The sequence below is a fragment of the Rana temporaria genome, chromosome 2 (genome assembly GCF_905171775.1).
Source record: "Rana temporaria chromosome 2, aRanTem1.1, whole genome shotgun sequence".
NCBI lineage: Eukaryota > Metazoa > Chordata > Amphibia > Anura > Ranidae > Rana > Rana temporaria.
In genome coordinates this window covers 279,785,624-279,802,771 of record NC_053490.1, presented here as the reverse complement: position 1 = coordinate 279,802,771, position 17,148 = coordinate 279,785,624, and the positions used below count along the sequence as shown (strand labels likewise).

The following is a 17,148-nucleotide window of genomic DNA, read 5'->3' as shown; positions in this document are numbered from 1 at the left end:
AAGTATGCATATGGCATACCTGTGGGATTATTGTGGAAGCCAAGAATTACTGTGGTAGGCATCATTGCTACAGTGATCTCTATTGTCTTTCAGGTCCAGTGCCCTGCAGCAAAGTAACCATAGAGGGTCATTCCCTTGGCATGGGTGCCATTTACAGAAACACATTGTTTTCTCAATGAATGCAAAGCGTTCAATGATTGGATGAGGTGGAGATTGTGATGTCACTGCCCTGTCTCTCCACCTTGACCAATCTGTTACTAAAAGCAACCAAAGTGATGGCCAGTCACATCATTGTTTAGTGAACATCCAGATAGATAGATAGATAGATAGATAGATAGATAGATAGATAGATAGATAGATTACATATACTATCTATCTATCTATCTATCTATCTATCTATCTATCTATCTATCTATCTATCTATCTATCTGTCTGTCTGTCTGTCTGTCTGTCTGTCTGTCTGTCTGTCTGTCTGTCTGTCTGTCTATCTGTCTATCTATCTATCTTATATAAGTATATTGTGAACGAGTCTCCAGTTTTGATATTTGTTTAAACATATAATAGCAGTACTAATATTACATCATGTTTTTATTTTTCAGGTTTACTGGAACGAATTTACCACCACCAGTCATCAGCAGTAAAAACTGGTTGCGAATTCACTTTACATCAGATGGCAATCACAGGCAGAAAGGCTTCAGCGCACAGTATCAAGGTTAGTGCAATCAGCCTAGACAGTTACCATATTACAGAGGGGGTGAGATGGTAGCTCATTTTCTTCTAGACAAGTTTCTATTTTCGAATAATCCATGAATCGTTGTAAGAAAGAATGCATATCTTTTTTAAGAATTTAGTAGAAATCATTGTACATTTTTTTCACTATCTATTAAATGTTTTTTGTTTGTCATTTTTTTTATGGTATTTCCTATTTGTAGCAAGTATCTTACTTTTTCTGTGCAACTAAGTATTTATTAGTTATCTACACTGGCTCCTTTAAAAGTCCTCCTCCGTTTAAATTGAAAATTAACCTTACATTGATTGTAGTCTCGCTACAATGTTATACTTACCTCCTCTGTGCAGTTGGTTCTGCACAGGGCAGCCCAGATCCTCCTCTTCTTGGGTCCCTCTTTACTTCTCTTGGTCCCTCCCTGCTGACGAGTGCCCCCATAGACAAGCAGCTTGCTAAGGGGGCACCCGAGCCGAGCTGCAGCCCTGTGTATCCATTCAGACATGTAGCTGCTGTTCAGCATTGCCCCCTCTCTCTCCCGATTGGCTAACTGACTTTGATGTCAATGGCGCCACGGCTGTGCCCCAGCCAATCCGGAGGAGAGTCCAGGACGGCCGAGCGACTTGTGGACATCGCTGGAGAGAGACGGGGCTCAGGGAAAGTATTAGGGGGTGCTGGTGAGGCTGCTACACACAGAAGTTTTTTTATTTTTTTATCTTAATCTCCTTTAAAATTAATATGTGGAATACAGCTTACTTGCTCATTAGTTCTAACGTTCAACATTTCACTTATCCATTTTACTGGCTTTTGTCAGTTATCTGGTGATCTGAGAATGCATGCTTGTGAACGACACAGGCGAGGAATTCCCAAGTTTGCAGTTCGTTGCCCAACCCAGCTTGGACTAATGTAATTATGCATGCTTTATGCCTGGTCAGTTCCCGCAGAAACTAGAAATCACTGTAGTGGACTCAGATAACAGAGATCATTATGGTAATGGTGCCCACTACAGTGATTTCCAGCTTCCACAGGGAACCCACAGGTATGCTAGTGTGACATGTGCCCTAAAGTGGTTTTAAACCCCATTCATGAAATCTCTCCAAAGCTCTGAGTGCTGTATCTTTCTGCTGCTTTGTTCCTCTGTTATTAGCAAGATAACTTCTGACAAGTTCTTTGACACTGACACCCTGTCATTGGAATCAGGCGGTAGTGAATACCAGATGGATTAAAATATAACTAAGTGGAGAGGGATTAGAACACCTGTCAGTTTTTATTGCTGTGTGTTCCCCCATTAAGGAGATTTACCTGCTCTATTGTCCTGTTTACCATTATTATTGAAAGACAATTAAAATTTCAATTCATGGGTTTTCCCCAGAAAATTATTAGAGGGGAAATCTTTCAATTGAGACACTAGTTCTGGTGACCTGGGGGTCCCCAAGAAATTCCTCTAATTTGTAGTAATTTGGCGTTCACTTCCTGTTTGGCTTTGGGACAAGGGAAATCTCTGCAATGGGACACAGATGGTTAAAAAATTCTGATGGAGGTTATAACCATCAGTGGCGTCACTAGGGTTGGTGTCACTTGGTACAGTAAAACATGGTGTCACCCCCCCCCCCCACCCCAATATTTTTTTGGAACCTGCAGGAGAGAGGGGGGAGAAAGGGTAGAGAGAGGCCAGAGAAAGAAAATGGTGGCAGGGGGGAGAGAGGGGGCAGGGAGAGAGAAAGAGGGGAGGCAGGGAGAGAGAAAGAAAGGGATCAGGGAGAGACAAAAATAGGGGACAGGGAGAGAGAGAGAGAGAGAGAGAGAGAGAGAGAGGGGACAGGAAGAGAGAGGGGGCAGGGGATGGGGCACAGAGAGAGAGGGGGCAGGGGGAGAGAGAGAGGACAGTAAGGATGAGGGAGGGAGAGAGTGGTTAGAGAAAGAGGGGACAGAGAGAGAGGGGACATAGAGAAAGAGAGGACATGGAGAGAGAGTGAGGGCAGGAAGAAAGAGAGGACAGAGAGAGAGAGAGGCAGGGAGAGAGAGTGAGGGGGACAGGAAGAGAGGGGTGAGAGAGAGGGGGGAAAAAGAGGGGACAGAGAGAGAAAGAGGGGGCAGAGAGACAGGGGACAAGGAGAAAGAGAGGGCAGGAAGAGAGAGAGGGCAGAGAAAGAGGGGGCACTAGTATTATGATCAAGACACTCCTGCCAGGCAGCACTGCCAGGTCCTTAACCAGTTCCCGACCTCCTCATGTACATTTACGTCAGCAGAATGGCACGGACAGGCACATCCACGTACCTGTACGTCCTCTGCTAGACGTGGGTGGGGGGTCCGATCGGGACCCCCCCCCCGGTACATGCGGAGGTCGGGTCCGCTCGGGGAGCGATCCGGGACGACGGCGCGGCTTTTTGTTTTTAGCCGCTCCGTCGCGATCGCTCCCCGGAGCTGAAGAACGGGGAGAGCCGTGTGTAAACACGGCTTCCCCGTGCTTTACTGTGGCGGTGCATCGATCGAGAGATCCCTTATATAGGGAAGACTCGATCGATGGTGTCAGTCCTAAAAAAAATTTTTTATATATGTTTTTGGGGGATATTTATTACAGCAAAAAGTAAAAAATATTGCAAAAGGACGCCAATTTTGTTTGGGAGCCACGTCGCACGACCGCGCAATTGTCTGTTAAAGCGACGCAGTCCCGAACTGTAAAAACCCCTTGGGTCTTTAGCCAGCATATTGGTCCGGGGCTTAAGTGGTTAAAAAGACTGTAAACCTCCCAAAAAAAATGCAAAAAAAAAACAACCTGCAAGACAAAATGCATAATGAAATACTTACCTTAGAACAATGCCCTGCAGTGCCGACCGCACTCTGCTCCCACGGCCGACATCTTTCCTGGAGTTACTTCTGGGTTTGCGGGCTCCGGCGCTGTGATTGGACGCATGTGCGCGGGTGCCACCACTCACAACACGGGTCCTGAGAGGTTTAGGAGATATTTAGAGTACCTACAGGTAAACCTTACTATAGACTTACCTGTAGGTACAATTAAAGGGGAAGACTTTACTTCCTCTTTAAGCCTATAGCAGAAAGAACCCATACTCCAGCCTCTTAGTGAACAATGAGGTCATCTCTATGTTCACTATGCTCTTCCTATCTGGGTGTTCACAGTCGGCAAACATTTATTTTAACAGAACTTGATTGACTTGAGTTTGAGTACTTACACTAGTAGCATTTAAAAAACATGTGTTAATACACAGCTGCATTAGGATGTATGTTTTATCTTAATATATCTGAAGTCTTTATGTGAAAGACTTCTCTTGGTGGTGGCTTTCTTCACAAGGTGACGATTTTGATTCACCACTAGAGATGGGCCAAACACCCCTCTGTTTGGTTTTCAGCAGAACTCCCGAACATGGGGAATGTTCTGACCCGAAGGACAAACTCCATTGAAGTCAATGGAAGCTGTACAGAAAAAAACAAGTGTCCATTTTGAAGGCTTATATGCAAGTATTTGGCTATACAAGGGGTATAAGGGTCCTGGCCCTGGGGGACGTGTATCAATGCATTTTTTTTTTTTAACAATTGCTTTTAAAAGAGCAGTGATTTTATTGATGCCAAAAGTTCAACAATAAAAATACAAATTCCTTCAAATATAGTGCCTGGGGGGTCCCCCTAGTCTGCCTATAAAGTGACACATCTGTAGCATGTATAGAACATGCTGCAGCAAAAATGAAATTTCTAAAGAAAAAAAATCACATTTAAATTGACTCACGGATGCAATTGCTTCTGTTTATTTAAAAACAAATAAGTGAAAGAACGGTGTAGATGCCCCCAGTCCATACCAGACCCTTAGGGCATTTGACAGTTCTTATATAGGTAAGGTCGGGGCCACCTGCCATTTGACCCACAGTTTATCTGTAGCCATGATCTTGCTATTGGATTAAATAGCTGGCAAAGGGCTTTTAAGTAAAACTGATGCAGGAAGCTCTAGAGTCACCCAATCACTTTTACGTGGCTCTAATAGTGCAACCCCTGGTCCCTTTCCCTTTTAGCTATTGGAAGCACTTATGGTGAGCTGCATTTTACCATGTATGCTAGTGTGAACATAACCTAGCCTTTATCTGAAGATAGTTTTTGTGGTAACTGTCAACAGTTTACATACCTGATATACCATATTTTCTTGATTTTATGTTCGTACTCTAGTAACAATTGCTACAGTATATCAGTTGGCAAGGCTGTGCGCCTTTCCATGACTGATATAGAAAAATACAGGATAGCATATAGGATAGTGAGCTTGATAAACCTATTACATTTGGGCAGACACAAAAGATTTGATTCATTGAAGGAGTAGGGGCCGTTTACTTAGCAAAATGAATGTTCACTTAGCTTAGTGAATACGGTGAAGTTGTCTGCTTTCAAGAAATAAAAGGCAGATATTTTTTACTACACGAAAATTCATTTCAAGCAGAAATCCCATTCATTACTATGTGACAAAATGACATGTATGCAACTCAGAGGGCTTTGTTAAGAAATAAGCACTTTAAACAGACCCACTAAAATGAATGGCAGGTACACAACAACACGTTTAATGCATTTTAGCTAACGTGTAGTGTTTCTGTAGTGCGGTAAATCTATGTTTTGAACATTACTCTCGCGTTTGCACAACACATTAACATAAGCAAATAGAAATGCATGTTTAAAACCCACAAAAACATACACGTAGGTTTGAAATGTACAGAAGCTTAGGCAGTTAAGTGTCAAATTCATGGTATTAGGTGTGAAAGTACCCTAAGTGCCTGCCCTCAAATCCCAAACACTAAACCTGAACCTAACACTTAACCCTACCTTCACTCAGGCCATAAAATGTAATCTAACACTCAAATTAACCCATAGCCTCCACCACCTTTAAAACCTACCCCTTAAAGTGTATGTGAAACCTTACCTTGTAAAACAACCTATTTCGTTTAAAATAGACATGGAAGGCAAAACATTTGCATATATATATATATATATATATATATATATATATATATATATATATTATCTTTATTTTCTTTTTTATAAGTGATCGCATAATCTCTGTTCTCAGCTGCATAAGTTACTTAGAAAGGTTAGGGTGAAGAAACACCAGATCACTGCTCTTCCCCCTGAATGGCTGTTCAGGGGGGTCATGTTAGCCCCAGTCTGATAATTCTAGGACACGAAAACTGACCCCATTGGCATGGATGTGTTTATCGCCTACCGTGGTCAGCTTGAAATAGGAAAACAGAGGGACTGGCAGGATCACTAGGTATTTCACACAACGGAAGTAATATAAGGAGAACAGAATACTTTTTTTTAACACAAGTACATGGTACAATAGACACAAATCAGGAATATGAAATGTTTGGATAATGTATTTCTTAAAGTGTATTTCAAAATTTGCTGTCAAATTTGAGAAAGCTCCATTACATGTTTGTTATACTTTCTCATTGAGTCTTGGTTCACACTGGTGCCCGTGCAGGAACCAGCATGATTCCTGTGAGGGTTCCCACATTGTATCCCACATTGTATCTGACTCGTAGGCAGTTCACACTGACATCTGCAAATCACTGCAGGTGTCAATAGAAAGTTGTTAAAAAAAACAAAGGTTAACGCTGCGCTAGAAATAAATACAGAACTAAAGGTGAATAAAGTAAAATATAAGCTACAAGCACCAAGAAGTCTTAAATAAAAAAACTCAAATAAGTAGAAAAAATGTGTGGGTGCAGCGCCATTATAAATTTTCGCTAAAATCTTAAAGGAGGGGGAAAAAATTTGATCAGATAAAAAGTGAAAAAAATCTAAAGACTAAAACACTGAAGTAAAGTTCCAAAAAGTGAAAGTGGAAAATACAATCGTAAAGATGGCACGCACATTTGTCAATAGAAAGTTAACCACACCCCCAAATCGGTTTGCAGAACGCAGTGCAAACTGTGGAATCGGATCACCCATGCAATCCGATTCCAGTGCGGACCAAAAAAATGGTCCTGCACCATTTTGGTGCAAATGCAATGCCATTCAGCCATACAAACTGTATGGCTGAATTTGCATCGTCCAGTCATTGCATGTGATGCACACAACAACTCAATGCAAATCACATGTGATGTTTAGATCGCATTGTGGGAACCCAGCCTTTCATAGCATACTTAAAATAGATAAATAAATTCCAATTTGTACCTTTATGTTCTTTCTTAGGCCCCGTACAGACGAGCGGACAGTCCGATGAAAACGGTCCGCCGGACCGTTTTCATCGGACATGTCCGCTCGGAGATTTTGGTCTGATGGCTGTACACACCATCAAACCGAAATCCGCGCGGACAGACAGCGCGGTGACGTGGCGGTGATGTTGACGCCGCCACGTCACCAAACCAGGAATCCATTCGACGCATGCGGGAGATATCTGTCCGCTGGTCAGGTGTACTAACAGCGGACATGTCCGCCGGACAGCTTTCCAGCGGACATGTTTCTTAGCATGCTAAGAAACATTTGTCCGCTGGAAATCTGTCTGCTAGCCTGTACACACGATCGGATCTGTCCGCTGACACTGGTCCGCGGACCAGTTTCAGCGGACATGTCCAGTCGTGTGTACGAGGCCTAAGAAGAAGGTTTCATGGCATTTCTTACCAAGTTCAGAGTCAGTTTGTTTCAATAGAAAGGCTTAGAACTGCCTAGGTTTTCCTTCAATTACATACAATGGAGGAGCCCAGCTTCAAACGCTTTAACCCTTTGTTAGGACTGACAGTGTTCAAATCTAGTTTTCAGCTGAAAACAAGATCTACCAGCACAGTACAGACAGGGTTAATTGTGGCACAGCTCACCAGTCCTATCATAGACATTTTTAAGCAGTGGAGTTTCCAGAAAAGAGCATCTAAAAAAGGTAAGCTGCAACTTTTTAATAATTTATTAAATGTGTTATGCTATGTGAATTGGAACATGTAACAAATTTAATGTAGGTGTTATCCTAATTTGGCTGAAAAAGAAGAAATACATTTTAGCTAACCCTAAAAATCACCACATAACCTAACCCTAACACCTAACTTTTAACATCACCATAAGCCCTGTTTCACACTAGTGCAATGCTGGAACCAGCGTGATTCCAGTGGAGGTTCCCACATTGAATCTCCCTCGCAGGCAGTTCACACTGCCCTCTGCGAATCACTGCGGTGGTCAATACAGAGTTAATGACACCCCAAGATTGGTTCGCAGATCGCAGTGCAAACTGTGAATTCGGACAGGAATCGGATCGCATGGGTGTGAACAAAAAAAATGTTCCTGCAGCATTTTTGTGCAAATCCAATGCAAGTTCAGCCATACATAGTTACATAGTAACATAATCAGGTTGAAAATAGACACAAGTCCATCCAGTTCAACCAAAAAAAATATAGACAATCCCATATACACAATTCTTCACCCACAGTTGATCCAGAGGAAGGCGAAAAATGATCCAATTTGCTACAGCAGGGGAAAAATTCCTTCCTTATCCCCTGAGAGGCAATCATATTTTCCCTGGATCAATTTTACCTATAATTGTTAGTATCCAGTTATTTTATGTACATTTAGGAAAGAATCCAGGCCTTTCTTAAAGCAATCTACTGAGCTAGCCAGAACCACCCCTGGAGGGAGTTTATTCCACGTTTTCACAGCTCTTACTGTGAAGAAACCTTTCCGTATTTAGAGATGAAATCTTTTTTTCTCTAGACATAAAGACTGTTCCCTTGTCCTCTGTGATGACCTTAAAGTGAAAAACTCAACACCAAGTTCACTTTATGTACCCCTTATATATTTGTATATGTTGATCATATCCCCCCTTAATCTCCTCTTCTCAAGAGGGACTAGATTCAGTTCCTCTAATCTTTCCTCATAGCTGAGCTCCTCCATGCCTCTTATCAGTTTGGTTGCCCTTCTCTTCACTTTCTCCAGCAATATTGTTTACTTTCTGCTATAATACTTATCCCAACAAATATATATAAAAAAACAAATGTATTCATCGTTTAGGCCAATATATATTCTTCTATTTATTTTTGGTAAACAAAAAATCCCAACAAGAGTATATTAATTGGTTTGCACAAAAGTTATAGTGTCTACAAAATAGGGGATAGATTTATGGCATTTTTTTTCACTAGTAATGGCGGCGATCAGTGATTTTTAGCGGGGCCGCGACATTGCGGCGGACAGTTCGGCAACCTGACTGACTTTGTTGACACTTTTTTGGGAACCAGTGACATTAGTACAGTGATCAGTGCTAAAAAATATGCACTGACATTGTAATAATGACACTGGCAGGGAAGGGGTTAACATCAGGGGCGAGTAAGGAGTTAAATGTGTTCCCTGTTTGTGATTACTAACTGTATGGGGGACTGTGTGACTGGGGAAAAACACAGATCTGTCTTCCTACTTAGCAGGAAGACAGATCTCAGTGTCATCCCCTGACAGAACGGAGATCTGCATTGTTGAATTCGGCAGATCCCTGTTCTGTCTCTGCGGAGAGCGACCGCATGACGGCCAGCAGACATCGAGTTCACTGGACCTGCTGATTGGCTCCCCCGCTGGCCAATCGAAGCGAGCATCCACGAAAGCTAGTGCACGAATCGCCATAACAGTACGGCGATTTGCGCAGCCGAGCCACCTTGTCGCAGTACATCTGCGGATGGTGGTCGGCAAGTGGTTAATACAAGAAAGGACTTTTCTCGCTTTGGAAACCGCAGCTTGGCATTGCATGCTATTATTAAGCTTATGATCTTCCAAAACCCCCAGAACTATGGATCCCCCCAGTTGTACTCTCCCTAGTATGTATGCAAACTGTATGGCTGCATTTGCATTGCACAGACATTGCATGTGATCTGCACAGCAATGCGGTGTGAATCGGACGCAATGTCTGTGTTTGCAATAGTGTGAACCCAGGCTAAAGCAGAACTTTAGGCAGATATAAAAACTCACCATTTAATTGAAACTGTGCATCCATTTAAAATAATTTTAAAGGTGTTTTTATTTATAATTAGCCAAAGCATATGACTCTATCCTGATATAAGCCACCTGTTATCCTTTGCAAAGCAACAGATATGACAGGGAGCATGCTTACAGAGCAGGACTGAGGATTAATCAGCATGTTGTTGCTCCTTGTTATTTAATCTGCAGACTGCAGGACTGGAGGTGACAGCAATGTATAACAGTGGTGTCACCTTTTCTGGCTGTTTTGTCTAGCCAAGGTGCATGAGTAAAAAAAAATGGCTAAATCCTTTGGCAGATAAAAAGTCTGCATACTGTATGCAAATTTCAACTTAACATATCATCTAACCCCCCAAATTATAATGCTCACTATACATGTACTCCTAAAGAGTTGTATTTACCTGTGTCAAACACCAAAACGGTTGTAACCTATAACTGCCTTCCCTGTGCTGAAATCAACAGCGCTAAGATCTGATCAATGAAAAGAAGTGGTTCAGACAAATTGTAACTAGTCTTCTTCTCCCTCCTTTTATCAATGTCCTTTAAAGCCCCTATGGGCTCGCCTGCACATGTGCAACATCTACAGCTGATCTATATTGACATTTAAGCAAAAGCCTTGAAACACTAGGGGAAAGTACTTTTTTCCATTTGCTAAAGCAAAGCAAAAGAGGTATAAATCAACTCTGATGAGCTTATGGCACACTAAGAGCAGCAAAGCAAGATATGTAGCTTAAACAGATCCATTGCCAGACCAATGTGAATAGTGGCAAAATGGACATGTAAACACGTTTCTTATCTTTAGGGCAGGAGCCACAGGAAAAGATATTATGTACTAAGTCTCGGAGCAGAGTGGTTCATTAAGCTTCATAAAACAGGTTGTAGTGCCCCAAGAAACATAAAGACAGGCAGGGTTAAAACATTTCAATTGAAATCAATGTAAATGCCTCTTTTGCTTAGCCCCACTCAACAGATTAATGTTCAACTAGAACCAGTGCATGTAATCCCATAATAACCACTTAAGCCCCGGACCATTTGGCTGGCCAAAGACCAGGCCATTTTTTGCGATTCAGCACTGCGTCACTTTATGTAAAAAATGTCAGAGTGTATCCGAAGATCTCCCTGATCCAAGCGCCCTATGGATGTAAGTATTAATTAAAGTATTGAATGCAAAAAAAAGCAGCTATTATAAAAAGGTAAGTATATATGAAAAGGGTGTCCTAAGGCCGGGTACTCACGACCAAACATGTATGGTGAAAGCGGTCCGTCGGACCGTTTTCACCATACATGTCTGCCAGAGGGCTTCTGTACGATGGTTGTACACACCATCGTACAGAAGTCCGCGCGTAAACAATACGCGGGGCGTGTCCGCGGTGTCGCCGCGTCGATGACGCGGTGTCGCCGCGACAATGACGCGGCGACGTGGGCGGCCCGCCTTTAAAATGCTTCCACGCATGCGTCGAAGTCATTCGACGCATGCGAGGGACGGCGGGCGCCTGGACATGTACGGTAGGTCTGTACTGACGACCGTACATGTCCGAGCGGGCAGAATTCCAGCGGACTGTTTTAAAACAAGTCCAGGAATATTTGTCTGCTGGGAAAAGGCCCGGCGGGCAAATGTTTGCTGGAATTCGGCCCGCTCGCGCCCACACACGACCAAACATGTCTGCTGAAACTGGCCTGCGGGCCAGTTTCAGCAGACATGTTTGCTCGTGAGTATGGGGCCTAAGAGACACTAACAGCGCTATATGAATGTCAGATGAATTCAAATGAACCTAGCGTTCATAATCTGCTGTGATGTGGTGTGATATTATGCAAACATAAAATAAAATAAAATTGCAAATCACTCCATCATCAAAATATAACAGTAAAATATAACACTTTAACTGACAATTGCAGGGTCTTGCGGCTTGGCTCCCAAACAAAATTTACGTTCTTTTTTTCACACAAATAGAGCTTTCTTTTGGTGGTATTTGATCACCTCCGGTTTTTATTTTTTGCGCTATAAACAAAAAAAACTATATTTTTTACTTTTTCTATATTAAATGTCCCCAGAAATCATATATAAAAAACTAATTTTTTCCTCAGTTTAGGCCGAAATGTATTCTTCTACATATTTTTGGTAAAAAAAAATCATTATAAGTGTTTATTGATTGGTTTGCGCAAAAGTTATAGCATCTACAAAATATGGAATAGTTTTATGGCATTTTTTCTTTTTTACTAGTAATGGCGGTGATCATCGATTTTTACCGTGGCTGTGACATTATGGTGGACACATCGGACCCTTTTGACACCATTTTGGGACCATTGTAATTTTTACAGCGCTATTATATTATATACAGCGATATTATTATAAAAATGCACTGATTACTTTAAAAATGACACTGGCAGTGAAGGGGTTAACCTGTAGGGAGCGCTGAAGGGGTTAAGTGTGTCCTAGGGAGTGATTCTAACTGTTAGGGGGTGTGGCTACGAGTGACATGTCCCTGATCGCTGCTCCCGATGAGAGGCAGCATTCGATCAGTGACATGTCATTAGGTAGAACAGGGAGATGTTGTGTACACTGACAACTCCCCGTTTACATTTTTTTTTTTGATCACTTTTATTCCTATTACAAGGAATGTAAACATCCCTTTTAATAGGAATAGTGTGTGACAGGTCCTCTTTTTGGAGAGATGTGGGGTCAATAAGACCCCACATCTCTCCTCCAGGCTGGAAAGCATGAGATCGGGAAAAAAATTCACTGATCTCATGCTTTCAGCCGCAATTGTGGCTTTGTTTACTTCCAGGTACCCGGGCGTAATGTCATAACGTTGCGCCCGGGCCTCCGATGGTCCGGAAATCTCTATGCTCTTCATTCGAAAGCGGCCAATTCATTCTCCGGGCCTCCAATGGCACAGGAGAGCCCGGAGAAGCACCAGATGGCGGCGGGAGGGGGGATGTCCCCTCCCGCCGCCTGTAAGAACGATCAAGCGGCGGAACCACCACCTAAAAAAAAGATATCTGAATGATGCCTGTAGCTGCATGCATCAATCAGATATCCCCCACTGAAGTCCAGGACGTCATATGACGTACGGTACGGAAGTGGTTAAAGGGGATGTACATGTACTCCCATTTGCCTGTCCATGCCATTCTGTCAATGTAAATCTGCATGCGGCGGTCCTTAAGTGGTTAAAACACAAATCCTATTTGTTACAACCTGCTTGAAATGCATCCTAAATATTAATGCCCATGGGCCATCAGATTTTGGAATGGTTTATGATATGTCTTGCATGAGATTAACAAAGGTACAGTATCTTCTGGAGGCAGAGCCTAATGTCATGGCAGAGTGAGATTTAGATAAAGGACGCTGACTGTGCTTCTATACAAGCAAATCATTTTGGTTTAAAGACCACTAAAACACCAGAGGCTCAGAAAATTCTCACCTATTATGTGTATGTGTTTAGGGAATAGGTGAACATAATGTGATATTATTTATTTGTTTTGGTCCTGCTTTTGTTTAATTAGATATAAAAAGCTGGCCATATAAATTATAGATGAAGGATTTCATTTATGTGAATTAGTAGGGTATTTTAGCTACATTCTTCTTATTTTCTTTTTTTTCCTTATTGCCGCTGGTGGAACAGTCTGCACAGAAACACTTAGAATATCCCCAGTGTGTCCTTTACATCAGTAATGATTCAGATTTTAATATATTTTTCAGCCCTTGTTATGCTTTCAAGGTATTAAATCCTCCTGCAGGGAGTCTCCCAGCACTGTACATTTGTGCAACCCGCAGCAAACTCATTACAAAATCTTATTGGTTGATCAACAGGGTAGATGCTTTATTGGTCTGTGCTCTTTTTTCGTATGGCCACTTTTGGGAAACCGGTTGGCTAAACACAATAAGAGTCCTTGTTAGGTTCCTCTAGTGTGTTTGGAAGACTAACAGAGGGACAGAGCGCTACAAAGGATACAATTCTAGCCACTTCAGCTATTCACTGCATTGTGAATGTGTAATAGCAGAGAATTTTCTGCCAAAGTGATTGCAGCGTTTTGTTGGCAGCTGCTTAAAAAATGGATTAGAAGGCAATGCTTTTAATAAGAAAATATGCTAGTATAGTAACTGAGACTGACTATGTGCAAGGGTCAGCTTAAAACCTACGACCGGTTGATTTTCCTATAAAGTGGTGTTAAATGAATTAGTTCCACTATTTCTGTCATGATAATAGTAAATTATTATGGATACATACCGGGAGATGAAACTTAATTAAACAGGGGATCATTATAGTCCTCATTTAAGTAAAAATAACGGTACAAATGCAGTATCCCTCTTTGATTTGACTGCATGGAACTGCTGGTTTAATTGCTATGGGTAACTGTTTGTCTTCGTACTGTCATAGCCAAGACATGTACCTATGCCATGGGATACCTTAATAGGTCATTAAAATTGTAACAACTAACGTTTCTAGAGTACACTCCTCAGTGATTTTACACAGTATGATTAAAACTATGGTTAGGTACACAGAAAATGATCATTATAATTGTAAATGTTATGCATACTATTTAGGAGCTGTAGCTCTCACCCCGGAGGGACTGCTGTAGATTACCCCAGGTTTCCCTAGCTAGTACAGAGGCTGCCAGTCACAAGTACAATTCTATGCGCTGACACTGACAATACAGGTTCAATCCAAAGGAAGTCTTTTTAGGCCATTGTTGCTGAAAACCTTGAAGCAGGATAGGGGTTAAGCAGGATACTCCAAAACAATAAATAGGAGGACAAACTTCTAGCACAAATCCTTATAGTTGCAGACACACATACAAGTCCTACAGTAGGTCACAATGTCTCAGGAGCTGACTGTCACTCAGTTTCCACAGGTATTTGCTCACTGAGGGATTTGAAAGATCAGGACACCAGAAGAGTGCCCTCCAGCAAAATCCTTTTAGTAATCTGCACCAGGCCCTCAGCCCAGCATCTGCTAAGGCCCAAATTGCAATTCTTTAGCCCACCCTAGCTGCCTCCCTAGGCAGCAGCCCCAGGAGAATAGAAACCCTCATTTCAAAAGAAGAACACTCGGCCCATGCCTACCAAACCTGTTTCACCTCCCTAGACATCTTCTGGATGCCCCTTTCCAGGGATTGGCTGAGGCATGACTGGATATTCGACTCTTGTCTAGACAAACAATAAAGGAATCTTTTTGAGCTGCTATGTACATCTAATACATTTTGTGAGCTGCTGGCACTTAACACAATCCCATATGTTCTGTGTGAAAAACATATAAATAATATTTGTGCCATGTGTTTCTTTCTGGTCAGGGCTTCCTAAGTTGGGTGTTTGGTTTCTCCTATCTGCTTCTGGGAAAAGCTTCAAGAATATAGGGCAAGAAGAGTCAAATATCAAATTAAATAATATTTGTGCCATACTGTGTCCCGTGAATACTATGTCAAATAAAAATAAAAATACAAATAATTAAAAAAAAATGAATCTAAAGTAACTCTCCTAGTTAAAAAGTGCTAGGAGTAAACACAATCAAAAGGTTTCTAATTAACAATCACAAACAATCTCACAAATCCTTATAGTATAATTTCCATATGAATATAGTCCTTAAAATATACAGTGGCTTGAAAAAGTACTCATACCCCTTGAAATTTTACAACCAAACATGTAAATGTATTTTATTGGGATTTTATGTGATAGACCAACACAAAGTGGTGCATAATTGTGAAGTGGAAGGAAAATGCTAAATGGTTTTCATTTTTTTTGTTTTACAAATAAATATCAAGTGTGTCATGCATTTGTATTCAGCCCCCCTGGGTCAATATTTTGTAGAACCACCTTTCGCTGCAATTACAGCTGCAAGTCATTTTGTAGATGTCGCCAACAGATTTTCACATCTAGAGAGTGACATTTTTGTCCATTCTTTTTTGCAAAATATGTCAGATTGGATGGAGAGCATCTGTGAAAATACATTTTCAAGTCTTGCCACAGATTTTCAATTGAATTTAGAACTGGACTTTGACTGGGCCATGAATATGCTCTGATCTAAACCATTCCATTGTAGCTCTGGCTGTTTAGAGTCGTTGTCCTGCTGGAAGGTAAACCTCTGCCCCAGTCTCAAGTCTTTTACAGACCCTAACACGTTGTCTTTTAAGATTGCCCTGTATTTGGCTCCATGCGTCTTCTCATCAACTCTGACCAGCTTCACTGTCCCGGCTGAAGAAAAGCATCCCCATGACATGATGCTGCCAGCACCATGTTTCACGTGGGGATGGTGTGTTCAGTGTAATGTGCAGTGTTAGTTTTCCGCTAAACATAACGTTTTGCTTTTAGGTCAAAAAGTTAAATTTTGGTCTCATCTGACCAGAGTACCTTCTTCCACATGTTTGCTGTGTCCCCACATGGCTTCTTGCAAACTACAAATGGAACGTCTTATGACTTTCTTTCAACAATGGCCTTCTTCTTGCCACTCTTCCATAAAGGCCAGATTTAGTGCACGACTAATATTTGTCCTGTGGACAGATTCTCCCACCTGAGCTGTGGATCTCTGCAGCTCCTCAAGAGTTACCATGGGCCTCTTGGCTGCTTTTCTGATTAATGCTCTCCTTGCACAGCCTGTCAGTTTAGATGGACGGCCATATCTTGGTAGTTTTGCAGTTGTGCCATACTCTTTCCATTTTCTGATGATGGATTGAACAATGCTCCATGAGATGTAAAAAAAGCTTGGGGTATTTTTTTAAAACCTAACCCTGCTTTAAACTTCTCCACAACTTTATTCCTGACCTGTCTGGTGTGTTCCTTGGCCTTCACGATGCTGTTTGTTCACTAAGATTATCTAACAAACTTCTGAGGGCTTCACAGAACAGCTGTATTTATACTGAGATTAAATTACACACAGATGGACTCTATTTACTAATTAGGTGACTTCTGAAGGCAATTGGTTCCACTAGATTTTAGTTAGGGGTATTAGAGTAAAGGCAGCTGAATACAAATGTTCACCACACTTTTCAGATATTTTGTGAAAAATTTGGAAAGCCATTTTTTTAGATCAAAGCATATTCATGTGTTAGAATGGCCCAGTCAAAGTGCAGACCTAAATCCAATTGAGAATCTGTGACAAGACTCGAAAATGGCTGTTCACAGATGCTCTCCATCTAATCTGACAGAGCTTGAGCTATTTTGAAAAGAATAATGGGCAATAATTTCACTCTCTAGATGTGCAAAGCTGGTAGAGACATACCGCAAAAGACTTGCAGCGAATGGGGGTTCTACAAATTATTGATTTATGGGGGCTGAATACAAATGCATGACACACTTTTCAGATATTTATTTGTAAAAAATTTGGATAACCATTTATCATTTTCCTTCCAATTCCCAATTATGTGCCACTTTGTGTTGGTCTATCACAAAAAATCCCAATAAAATAAATTTACGTTTTTGGTTGTAACATGACAAAAATAGAAAATGTCAAGGGGTAATAATACTTTTTCAAGGCACTGTATCTATATAGATA

General features: G+C 41.5%; 1 protein-coding gene across 1 annotated transcript in view; it reads left to right on the top strand.

Moving 5' to 3' along the window:
• The window catches only part of CSMD2 (CUB and Sushi multiple domains 2), a 1,186,454-nt gene that overhangs the window by 738,172 nt on the left and 431,134 nt on the right, over window positions 1-17,148 (top strand). Inside the window, exon 6 of the mRNA XM_040337101.1 lies at window positions 600-712. Within this exon, the coding sequence (XP_040193035.1) occupies window positions 600-712 (113 nt within the window). The remainder of the gene's footprint in view (window positions 1-599; window positions 713-17,148) is intronic.